Source organism: Cloeon dipterum, chromosome 2 (assembly GCF_949628265.1).
Source record: "Cloeon dipterum chromosome 2, ieCloDipt1.1, whole genome shotgun sequence".
Lineage (NCBI taxonomy): Eukaryota > Metazoa > Arthropoda > Insecta > Ephemeroptera > Baetidae > Cloeon > Cloeon dipterum.
In genome coordinates this window covers 10340048-10352415 of record NC_088787.1, presented here as the reverse complement: position 1 = coordinate 10352415, position 12368 = coordinate 10340048, and the positions used below count along the sequence as shown (strand labels likewise).

General features: G+C 39.4%; 1 protein-coding gene across 1 annotated transcript; it reads left to right on the top strand.

The window, feature by feature from the left end:
* The first annotated feature begins 85 nt into the window (after positions 1-85).
* On the top strand, positions 86-12339 carry LOC135935525 (spatacsin). The gene is made up of 30 exons (XM_065477928.1): positions 86-393; positions 454-590; positions 652-870; positions 923-1380; positions 1438-1588; positions 1639-2225; positions 2279-2454; positions 3174-3280; positions 3337-4273; positions 4329-4511; positions 4567-4754; positions 4804-5063; positions 5118-5288; positions 5342-5584; positions 5641-5835; positions 5887-6006; positions 6058-6223; positions 6281-6498; positions 6551-6705; positions 6759-6906; positions 6957-7163; positions 7216-7378; positions 7436-7620; positions 7672-7852; positions 7909-8052; positions 8105-8247; positions 8300-8407; positions 8546-9021; positions 11625-11786; positions 12083-12339. The coding sequence occupies exons 1-30, from the start codon at positions 191-193 to the stop codon at positions 12279-12281; spliced, it is 6990 nt and encodes a 2329-aa protein (XP_065334000.1). The 5' UTR covers positions 86-190; the 3' UTR covers positions 12282-12339.
* Positions 12340-12368: the final 29 nt, after the last annotated feature.

Here is a 12368-nt window from a genome sequence, read left to right as displayed (position 1 = left end):
TCTTGATACAAAAGACGTCCTGATTGGCCGGTGAAACTACACACAATGTGATCATATGACTGGGTGTTATTATTTTGTAAACACAGGATATCTAATATTTGTTTCTTAAAAAAATGTTGTTTTTAACTGCGTTAAAGTTTATGATTTTGTGATCTGATTTTGAATCGTGTGGGCCAATTAATTTTTCAACATGGACAGCCAGAAATTTGCGATTGCCGAGTTTGATCCGCCACTGGCAACCGTTCGAGACGCCAAATCCCTCAGCTTTTCCTACAATTTAGACTTGATTGCGGTCCTCAGCAAGGGAAATGAAGGGATTGTGTTTCCATATTGCCATACCAACAGTCAGAATCGCGCTGACGTAATCTGGAAATTATCCAAACCCATAAGCGAGTAAAGTTAAAACTCTGGCTTTAAATTATTATGATTTTAATTTTGCCTTTTTACATTCAGCCTGGCTTTTTCTGAAGACAGCTCTGGAGAGTTGGTGGCTGTCCTCAAGGATGGAGATGTCCAAATTTTCTCTTTCCAAAACAAAAAGAGAGCTGTCATTCTCACATCTAAAAATTTAAGACAGGCTAAATTTTTAGGTGAGTGCTTTGTGAGATTTTATAAACTGTTAGATTTATAATTTGGTTATAAAAATTTTAGATTTCTCTGCAGAGAAACCAACTCTGGATGCGAAGGTCTTGAAATTTTCCAGACATCAAATTATTTTATCCTGTCCTCCATTCGGCACTGTTGTGTCTGTTGAGTGGAATGAAAATGGGATTTGGGTCAAAGATTTCATCATTTCCACAAAGAGAACATTAATTGACTCCAAAATTTACGGCCAAAAAATTTATTTGCTGTCGGACCAAGGCATTCTAGGTAATAACCAATATTGGCACAAAGCCATGAACTATATTAATATCAATTCCAGACATTTATGATGCAAACACTGGGCAAGAAGTGAATTGCAACATTAATTTGTCGCAGTTCTTGAAAGATGCAGCTTGTCTAATCAAGCTGGCAGTGACTTCAGAGAGCGTGGCTGTGACTGACTTAAACCATGAGATATTTTTCATCAGCATGCAGCAGTTGCTCATTAGAGACAAAGAATCCTCAAGTGAAGTCAAGATTGCCGCGCTAGAGAGCTGCTGCTTGGAGGCCATCAGTTTCTGCTCAAGCGGTCTCGCAGTTTGGTACTCGCACCAGGCTGGTGGAGGAATATTTCGCGTTTACGATCCCAGCTCTGGACGTTGTCTTAATGAAGAATTCCTGGTGGAAGACTCCAAAGTTTGCATGCTTGGATATTTGGACTGCGCCGATGTCTTCTTCTCCCCTTGCCACATCAGACTGAATTTGCATGGTGTGCAGAAGAAAGATTTGGCTCACATGGTATAACAAAAACTCTAAAAATCACCTTTTCTAAAACTAATCTTGAGTTTTGTATAGGTTCTGGAGCGAGTTGGTCACTCCTGCTTGATCAGTATGCTCCAGGGCGATGGTTGGCAAGACATAGACGTTGCACTGCCAGTTTTGACTGAGGGTTTGACTTCTCGACAGATTGAAGTTGTCAGATTTGCACTGAAACTGCACAATTTAGGTAAAAAATTATTTTAATTTCACTTCAAATTCTATTTCACATCTTATTAGGATTTCCAAAGCACCTAAAACCCATGTCAACTGCGAATAATCTCACAATCCTGTGTGCCAACCTGGAACAATTGCTGCAAACACTCGTGTCTAGCATTGAGGACAATGTCTCGAGCTTTGATTATGCTGAAAGTCTGCTCACGCTGAGTCTCAACCACTTTTACAACCTCCTTGGCAGCATTTACAAGATTTTAGACAGTAACGCTAAAGGAGCGGACTCAGACTTGCTTTCCTCACTTGAGAAAAATGTCATGAAGAGTGTCGTCTTGTTGCGATCGTTTCTCTATCACCCTCCTAAGCTCCAATCTAAAGCAGAAAGCAGCAAACCCGTGCCTAAGGAGCTTCAGGAATTGAGTCCACAGATGCAAGAGATTTGGAATGAGTGGAATGAATTACCTGAAGCTGAGATTATCAAGCAGGCAGTTGAGAAAAATTGCATTCCCATTGCAAACACGTACTTTGCTAAAGCAAAGAGGCAGCCCCAGAAAAGCTTTCAGTCCCTGTATGACAGGGTTACAAATGATTGGGTCATGGAACTTCTAAAATCTGGAAAAGTGGATCAAGCTGAGACAATTCTAACCAAGATGGTACACAAATTGAAATTGATTTAACAGCTGGAATTAAATACATAATTTTACAGGGTAAAGTGCCACTGATTGAGCTAAAAAGACACTTTCTTGACACCTTTGATGACAAGCTGCAGGAAATTTTGTTTCTGCATCTTTCTAACTTGGAATCTCTGTCACACGAGGAATTGAGTGCTGCAAAGTTTTTGAGGGATGTGAAGCAGATCCTGTACAAGTATTTGGTGCCAAGGTATGATTATTTTTTCTCTAAACAATGGAACCCTGGGATCGTTTTGCTCTGATATACAAAAATTCTCGTGGATCTAAACATTTAGGAAACTACTCGCGCTTTTATTTGGTGCTTGTATAAATTTAACGTTAGTTCGCTGTTTCAGCAGTGATTGCCAGTAACATACGACAATACAGGTTTTAATTTTAACATTTATATCAATTGTTGAGCGACTTTTTCAACACTAAAATATTTGGGATTCATTGAAAAAAAGTTACAACCAAATTCCGCTGCCACAGCCAGTTATCAATTGGTAAATTAGTAATATCTTAAATTATTTAATAAATATGATTTATTGCGAAAGTAGTATTGCTTTACTATGTATTTTTAAAGTGTTGCAAAAATCACTCTACAATTGATGTTTTTTGGAGGTCACAGACAATTGTCACAGCAATTTGAAAAATATTAAATTATTTTCATTAAATATTTAACTGTTGAGGAATACATAGCATGAATCGTAAAAAATCATGACTTAATTAACCTAAATTTTAAAAAAAATCACATCAATTGACTTTTGCATATCTGCATACTAAATTACATCATTCATTGGTCATTTTCCTCTTATTTCATGAAATTGGACATTTGATATAAAAGAAAATACTGATTAGAGCGAAAAAACCAAGAATTCCTTTTTGTAAGAGATGAAACTAAACTAATTGTTAAATTTTTTTCCTCTTCAGAAGTGACTTGAGAGATGATTATGTGAGAGTTTCGCTTGGTTTTGTGATTGCCCAGTCAGAATTATGGCGAAAGATAGTATTGGCTGAACTGTTTTTCTGCTGCCAAGGTTTGTAGATTTTCCACTGTTTCAACCCTGTTTATTTAATCTGTTTATTTTCACAGAATCCGAATTCATAACACGAATTGAGCCAGAGGCCACCTGGAATTACCTATTGACCATCAACCAGCCAGACCTTCTAAACCTTTGGGTTGACCTGTGTTTTGGTTCATCTCCCCCTGAAAACTTGGCAGAAGCAATTCAAGCCAAACTTGACTGCAAGTCAAATTTTCCCGACACGCTGCTGTCCCTTTTCAAAAAGTGGACGGTCAATCTGGAAATGGTTGAAAGGGTCACGACAGCAGACTGCTTGACTTCTACTAAGGATCTGGTGTTGGACCACTTGAGTTCGCTTGGAATTTTCTGCTCGGTGGACAAGATCTCCATCAGCTCCATCCTCACGCGATTTGTTCGAAGCAAGAACCTGGCAAACGTGAGGACGGTGCTTGAGCTGCCCACGTCGACTGTTTCGTGGAAAGCGTTCTCAAAAATGCTCATCAAATTCAGCGCCCACTACAAAATCGCACCTCTGATGTTCTCTTTTGTTACTGAAGACAAGGATCTGTGGGAAACCATTGAAAGCTGTGATCTACCAGAAACTTCCTTGATCTGGCTGCAAGCTTGGTATTCCATGGTTCAACTATCGACTGATTACACCACTGAAAACTTTATCAAGGCCATTGAAAAGAATTTAGAGCTGTTGGCCCCTGGGGATGTTCAGAAGTACTTGGAAGAACAGCCAATGATTGCCATGGCGCTGATTTTGCTGAAAAATAAACACAATTTTCAAGAAATTTTGACCGGTTTGTGCGCAGACCTGAAGGCGCCTCTCACGCAGGAAGTTGTTGATTCTGTCAAAAGAAGCTTTCCAGTTTTGGAGATGATTTTGACAGAGGAAACTTGGAACGAGTGTCAAAAACCGGATGTGACGCTTTATGAGCTTCTGGAGCGTGGATCTGCTTTTGATGTACCAAAGCTTTTCGACTGGCAAGACAGTAACAGGTGCAAAATTATTTATATTTGAACCTCTTTTATGTAATGAAATTCATGTATGCAGAAGGTCTGATGATGAGACTCCCTCAAAAATGCCCAGCTTTTCAAAAGGAAGTCCCTATGAGAAGTATGCAAACAACCAATTCATCAACTACGAATACTACATCAAGCAGGGCCGACCTTCATTCGCATACTGCTCTTTCATCGTTGAGGAGTTCCGGCAATTTAAAAAGCTCAGCAAAGCAAGGTAGATCCAATTAATCCACTTATTTTAATTTGAGGTCTACATTAATTAAATTTAGGATCAAGCAGGCGTGCAATGTGGCCCATGGAATTGCACTGGGCCAATTTTGTTGCCAGTCAATCGCAGCAGCATGTATAAGTTTCATTGAAATGCTCGGACTGTCTTCAGAAAAAGCAAGACTGCACGTTACCACTGGCGCAACGATTTTGAAGAATATGCCTACTGCACATTCAAAGGAATCGATTGGTACTGGTTCTGAGGTTATATTCAAGCAATTATTAATTTAAATTTTTAGGAGAGCTGATGAACAACTTGCTGGTTAATAGAGAGGAGGCTGCTTCAAAATTATTAGACCTCTTGGAAACATCACTGGTCCCTAATGATCTGAACCAAATCAACACGTTCATTCCAATTAAAAATTGGGCAGTGGCTGTTCGGCTCTCCAAAGTTCACAATTTGCCAATGCCAGAGTCGCTTCTCAAGTTTTACTGCCAATCAGGCATGTGGCTGCACTTCGTAATTTGCCTTGATCTTTATCAGTACTCCGTTGAGCAGGTTTGTACCAATAGCAATTACTAAATTCGTAATCTGCAATGTGTTTACCAACAGGCCTTCCACCTTGTTGAGCTGATTGAGTCAGAAAGCACAAGAAACCATCTAAAGCACTCCTTTCTTCGAACATCTCAAAGTCCAGTATCAAAATTCGTGTCACCATTACAGCCTAGAGACATCAGGATGTCGCTGTACTCAAAAATTGGTGTAACTGAGAAGATCATTCAGGTAATAACCTAAAAACTCCCATACAGACAAATGCATTTTGAGATTTTCCTCAGCCGTCATCAAGCAACAGCTCTGCAGATGGATCGTCGCTCTTGGCCATCAGTTGGAGCAGCGAGAACTCGCTTGTTGGTGACATTGCAGCCACCTCACAATCAGTCGCCCTTCCTGACTTTGAAAACGATCTTTTCCGCTGCATTTTGGCATGCCATTCTTACATCAGTCCACCCCACGCTTTTCTCGAGGCCTGTCTGTACCACAACAATCCCTTTCTGGCTGTCTTGGCCTCCTGTTACGAGGTATTCCCCTTCAATGATAATCTGCTGAACGAAATAATCAATTCTAAATTGTATAGAGTTGCTCTCTAGTTGACTGCCTTGGGGTTTGGATCGTCTCGTCCCTGTCCAAACAAGGAAAAGAAATTGTCGCGCAAGAAATTGGTGGCAGTTTATCTGTTTGGAATGAAAACAGCATTCCACTCTTGTTCCTCTCGGCACTAAGGACTAATCATGTTGTAACCCTTGCTATTAGTCTGGATGTTTTTCTACCAGTGAGTTCTTTAATATTTTTAAGCTGCATGAATTTCAAACCTTTTCTGTAGGAGTGCCCTTTGAGAGTGTTGGTCAAATTTATCAAAAACTGCGTGGTTGACAAGTGCTTTGACGAGGCTGTCGACTTGATTCAGATCTTCAAAGCCCAGTGCCAAGACCTGCCAGTGGCTGTAAGATATTTTCATTATAGTCTCTTAAATATTAACAATCTCCAATTATAGGTGTCTGAAGACACTCCTCACGCTTTTCTGATGCAGAGGACTTGGGTCTACAGAACTTCAGTAAAAATCGTATGCACTGCATTGGCGAACAACTTTTCCTCCTCCTACAACCAATATAAATTCCTTCAGGCCTTGTGCAAAAGTTCCTTCACAGAATACATCACAGGTTGTTTGATTTCGATTCAAAATCTGGAAATATTTATCATTTCTATTTAATTGACAGTTGAGTGCCCTGATTTTACGCACCTGCTGCAACTTCAGAAGTGTCTCTTGCAAACCGGCGTCACGATTGACTACACTACTCTCTGTGTGGCAAGAAGAGGCTCAGAAAATGAACTGCAGGCTTGTCTTCAAAGACTGGTTGATGGCAGCTTTTTCACGCAAGCTTTGGAAATGGCCCGGATAGCAGGGCTCCCAAAAGAACCTGTTGTTATAGCTCAGGTATATTGAAATTTTCGGTTTTCTTCTCCTCAATTTATAATGTCTTTTAAAGTGGAAAAAGGCGATCAATGAGATAAACAGCACGGAGGAAAATATTAAAATCTGGAAGGAATGCCAACTCGCGTTTGTTGAGGCTAAAATTCAGCCTCTTGTTGCTGCTGAGTTTTTCCATGAGCACGTTGAATCCAGAAAAAGCTTGATAGAGAAGTAACTTCATTTAACTCTAATTAAAATAAATTGTTAACTGAGACCTTGTTAAGATATCAAGTTCTGCAGTTCGCTCATAGTTGGTACAGCCTGTCGAAGCAGATGAGCGTGAGGAAGAGACAGGACTGCTACATCACCAAGGCCATCGAAGTTGAGCTGGAAATGTGGCGCACAAGACTGAAGATTGATGGAGAATGCGATGTGAGTTGACTTTCATCTTATTCTAGCTAATCTTATGGACGTTTGCCCAGGTTGATGCTCCTTTGAAGCCAAAGTTGTTCTGCAAAACTAGAAAGGAGCTCTTTGCTGAAGCTGGCGTTGGGTATATAGATCTGGAAACCAAGCTGGAGGATGAAAACGAGATCAAAGCCCTGGATGCGGTAATAGGAGAGCTCCTGGACCAGGGACGAGTTGCGTCTGCTTTGCGTTTGGAAGCGCTCTTCTGTCACAAGAATAAGGTTGAAAATTTGATTAAAATTCCATTTCTAGCTATAAGTTCTATAATACTAGGACCTTGGGCTGCTTGTAACTTGTCTCAGTTTGGCTGAGAGTGAAATTATGCCGTACCAGCTAAGCTCAGAGCAGCGAATGATGATGGAACAGTCGTACGCATCTTCCAGTAGTTTCCGAAGACGGCCGCTTTACTCCTTGCGAGTTTCCTCGTTGGCGTCCAGTAATATCAATATCTGTCTAGATTTTGTATACTTAATACTAATTAAATGCAATCCAGTGTCTCTCAGTACGGCTGGACAGAGCTCCAATGGCTCAGAGTTTGTGGAAAGTCCTCCCAAAGAAAAGCAAGAGGTTCTGAATGCAATTGAAAAGCTCACGCTGCGGTTGCAACATGGCAAAGCCATTGGAGAGAGAATTGCAGCGTGCTACAGGGTGTCAATGAATATTGACAAACCTTACATTGTAAGTGAATCATCCCCTTATTTTTAGAATTATTTCAACGAGTTTTTACAGGACATAATCACCGTGGAGGACACTGTAAGCTACATGCGAGCTGAAATATCAAAAGACTGCCCTAATAAATTTGCGTTGGCGTCAGACCTTTCAATGGCTGGGCAAATCTCTAAAGAAGATATGGCCGCTTTTCTGAAGGATGAAATTTTGGCTGCTGTTTCTAACAAGAGTCCTGTTCAAGGTTGTTCCTGCTTGGTAATAAAATAACTGAACTTAACATGAGACATGTGTCTGCAGGAGGAATATTCTGGGGTTACGAGTTGGACAGCAGCTTTCATTTAGTGCTTGAACTTTCTCCCGATCCAGTCTTGTTAGGAAAGCAGCTGTTGGCAGCTACAAGAGATTTGCGTGACTCGTCCCCTTCAGCAAACATAAAAAAGAGTATGTGTATTTTTGTTTAATTTTAATTGATATTAATTATTCTTCTCTGCAGCTCATGGTATTATGGTCGAGTTGCTGATTCGCGCTCATGACTGTTTCACGGCGGCTTGCGATATGGAGGGAATTGAGGAGGTCCTTTTGAAAACTAGGTCATTCAACTCGCATCTTCTGCAGCACCAGGAGTGGCAGTTGATGGTGGGTTTTATTATTAAGGTGGGAATTGTTTGAAATTCAAAGTTTTTGCCAGGTTCGCCTCGTGACTGGAATCAGGAGATACAATGACATGGTTTACATATTTCAAATTCTGAAGGAAAACGACCAGTTTGAATGCCTCTTGGGCAAGGGAATGGATAAGGTATGTTTCAAAATTTGTCCAAGTTATCTGAGAAATGCTTTTCTGGGAAACCTGGGCTAGCAAAAAAAAGCGATGAAATAGGAGGAAAATAATGCAGTTTATTCCTTAGCAAAAATATAAATGAATCAATTATACCAGGTTCCTGGCTTGCAAACGGCTCTGATCGATTTTGTGCGGAGCAAATGCGGCGAGAACCGCGACCTCCTGCAAATCGTGGCCCTGCACTTCCGGCTCTACACTGAAGTGGCTGAGATTTGGGAGGCTGAGGCGAAGGACACGATCGGTCGGTTGCTCAGCATGACGGCCGTCGAGTTGGGCATCGCGATTACTGCGACCAAGTATAAGCCCAAGCCGAAGCAGCCGACGCCGGAGGTACTAAAGGGGAGCACTGACCTCGGCTTACACCTCAAGTCGGCCATGCAGAGCTACACACACGCAGCAGAGTACTATCTGCAGGCGAACAAGCTGTCCAAGGCCATGGAGTGTGCCAGCCAGGCTGAACTGATTGCCCTGCAGATCTCTTTCACCATCGGCGTCGCCAATGGACACACGCTCGACTGCCTGCTTGGACAGGAGCAAGCGCAGGTGTCCATCCTTGTGATGAATCGACTCACGTAAGGATAATTTATTATTTGCATTTATTTTTCTTACATGATAGTTTGTCAGTGGTTTTAAATTTAACTATCAGCAATAGCAATAATACATAGGATAAAATTAACTTCAGAAAACACTAGTGATGCATGGATTCAATTGAACTTAACTCTATGTTACACATTGCTTGGAGCAAAATTAATACAAAAACAAATAAGAAATATGCAATTTTCAGGTAAAAGACATGAAGTAATGAGAAAAACTAGTGTTAGTTAAATAATCAAGAATTTTCTGGAAAAAATACGATTTATTATTTTTCAGCATTTTGTTATTACCAGAATAAAATAGTTTTTGCCGCAAAAAAGTGGTAACATTTTGGCAAAATTCTTTGATGTAGCCAAAACTTTCGTCAAAAATGATTAAGCAGTTTGAATAATTCCCGATAAAAACCATAATAGACGATTTTCGCGATAGGATTAAGGGTAATTGTCAATTTTTACCGACTTTATTTGCCCATCCTGAATTTTACATATGTTGTTAGGGATGTTTCATAGTGTGTAACCTGAAATTTTGAGCAAAAAATTCGGGGGCTCTTTTTGGGAAATCGCGATTTTCGAAAATTGAAAACTTCAGATAGTAAATCCGAAATATCAAGTTATCTTCGGTCCAGATTGGAATTTTGATAAGATTTTTTCACCTCTAGACGTAAATTTTTAAGTAGAACAAGTTTGCCGTTGGTCAAAATTTTGTAGGTCAAAGGTCAAGGTCACAAATTCGCATACCAAATGTTTGGTTAAAAATATCGCAAAATACGCCCCCTCGGATTTTTTTCATGAAAACGTAAAAAATGTAGCCCTGAATGCGTAGAATCGAATGGTTAAGAGAAATCGATGGGCACTCTCGTAGATCGCGAGATATTTTGAATTTAAGGATTCGTGTCGAGCGTCCGGCACGACGACAACATCATCCGTCGATTTTACTTTCGTAATTTACGTCGGAATATGATCTGTAACCCCACATGTTAAGCATATGATTACCTAGAAAAATAAACAAGCTTTTCAGTGGTGTGCTTAAATTTTTTTTGGTATCAAACTTTTCAAGTAATAGCGGCGCGCGAAAAGAAAATATAAAATTTTCAAATATTGACATTTTTGCAAATCTCAAAACTCGGGTTCTAATCATCAGAATTGCAAAAACTACCCACCGTTGGACTCGTCTCGACCTACCCTAACCAGCTGAAAGGTTTAGGGGTGCTTTTACCCCCTACCCCTAAGTTTATATACTTCAACCCCCTCAAAAAAAGTAAAAAAAGTGTAGCGTCTTAGGGGTAGGGGGTAAAAGCACCCCTAAACCTTTCAGCTGGTTAGGGTAGGTCGAGACGAGTCCAACGGTGAGTAGTTTTTGCAATTCTGATGATTAGAACCCGAGTTTTGAGATTTGCAAAAATGTCAATATTTGAAAATTTTATATTTTCTTTTCGCGCGCCGCTATTACTTGAAAAGTTTGATACCAAAAAAAATTTAAGCACACCACTGAAAAGCTTGTTTATTTTTCTAGGTAATCATATGCATAACATGTGGGGAAACAGATCATATTCCGACGTAAATTACGAAAGTAAAATCGACGGATGATGTTGTCGTCGTGCCGGACGCTCGACACGAATCCTTAAATTCAAAATATCTCGCGATCTACGAGAGTGCCCATCGATTTCTCTTAACCATTCGATTCTACGCATTCAGGGCTACATTTTTTACGTTTTCATGAAAAAAATCCGAGGGGGCGTATTTTGCGATATTTTTAACCAAACATTTGGTATGCGAATTTGTGACCTTGACCTTTGACCTACAAAATTTTGACCAACGGCAAACTTGTTCTACTTAAAAATTTACGTCTAGAGGTGAAAAAATCTTATCAAAATTCCAATCTGGACCGAAGATAACTTGATATTTCGGATTTACTATCTGAAGTTTTCAATTTTCGAAAATCGCGATTTCCCAAAAAGAGCCCCCGAATTTTTTGCTCAAAATTTCAGGTTACACACTATGAAACATCCCTAACAACATATGTAAAATTCAGGATGGGCAAATAAAGTCGGTAAAAATTGACAATTACCCTTAATCCTATCGCGAAAATCGTCAATTATACAATTCTTCTGAAGACACTCCTCGCGGCTAAAAAATTATTTTGCTCGTTTCTAAGCATGAGAATTTCCGGTAATTATAAAGGCATCCATTTTTTTGTAGATCCAAAATAAGATATACATATATTGCTAACTGTGAGAATAAACAACAATAACAACATTTTCAGGTATGATAGGAAAATCAAATATGTAGTAAATTAATTTTATTCAGTGTTTATGCAATATCTTTTTTTTTGTAATAAACATGATATTTTATAAATTATTATTTTTCTCAAACGCCTGTTGAAACTTTCTCACGCCGTTTAATGAGTTGTGAAGGGAAACCTCTTAGCTATATTGGTATAAAATTGCTCAATTCAGTGAACTGCCTTCAGTCTTTTTGATTAAAAAAATAAAAAAAATGTGCTTCTTCGATAAAAACGGACGTTTTGCAATCCGGACCACATGGCATGAGATTAAAATTTCGTAACTAACTCCACTCTTTAGATTCCCTCAAGCTGTGATCGTTGCGAAAGCGTACAGCCACCCCGTTGATTGGGGTTCAACCCTTTATCACCATTGTGTCTTGAAGAAAGAGCAGCAATACCTGACAGATTTTATGAAGGCCATGACCCTGACCCCCGCCCTTGTTGAAGATATTTCCAAAAGGTAATTTTTTGCTTAAATTCCATGAAAAGACAGATAAGCGAGAATTTGGATGTGATCTGTGATTGTATGATGTCCATCAATGAACTTGAGCCATTCTTTTAGCAATTCATCCTACTGTTAATGCAGAAAGATATTTGAGTACACATTTTCCCCAAATTCTTATTATAAATTTCAAAAAAAGCAAGTCATTAACACAGCATGCACATATTTCCTGAAAAATATACCATTTATAATATAGCAACCATCAATATCTGTTATTGAGAGCAATTTGTTTACTTTTGTATTATCATTTTAAGGTTTCAAAACGAATCAAGCATAAATTCCGACATGGCCAAAATGATGAAGCAAATTGTCAACAATGTAAAGTCAGTCGAGGTGAAGTACCGCGTCGCAAGCCAATTGGGATTTAAAGACATCCTGGAAAACATGATATCAGGAGCGGATCTGCCCTATTTGAGAGACACTGTGTGGAGAAGAGGCACGAAACACTATTAACCACTAGTCTGATGAATATGAAATTATATTTTATAATAAAATCTTGTTGTTATCCGTATCAGAAGTACTTTTTGTCTATCACGAAAT

Bases quoted from the DNA above. Each gene is read 5' to 3' on its own strand.
- LOC135935525 (XM_065477928.1), top strand. From the start codon at position 191: ATGGACAGCCAGAAATTTGCGATTGCCGAGTTTGATCCGCCACTGGCA. The intron at 2,226-2,278 runs GTACACAAATTG...ATAATTTTACAG, and splicing joins AGACAATTCTAACCAAGATG to GGTAAAGTGCCACTGATTGA. The intron at 6,907-6,956 runs GTGAGTTGACTT...ACGTTTGCCCAG, and splicing joins AGATTGATGGAGAATGCGAT to GTTGATGCTCCTTTGAAGCC.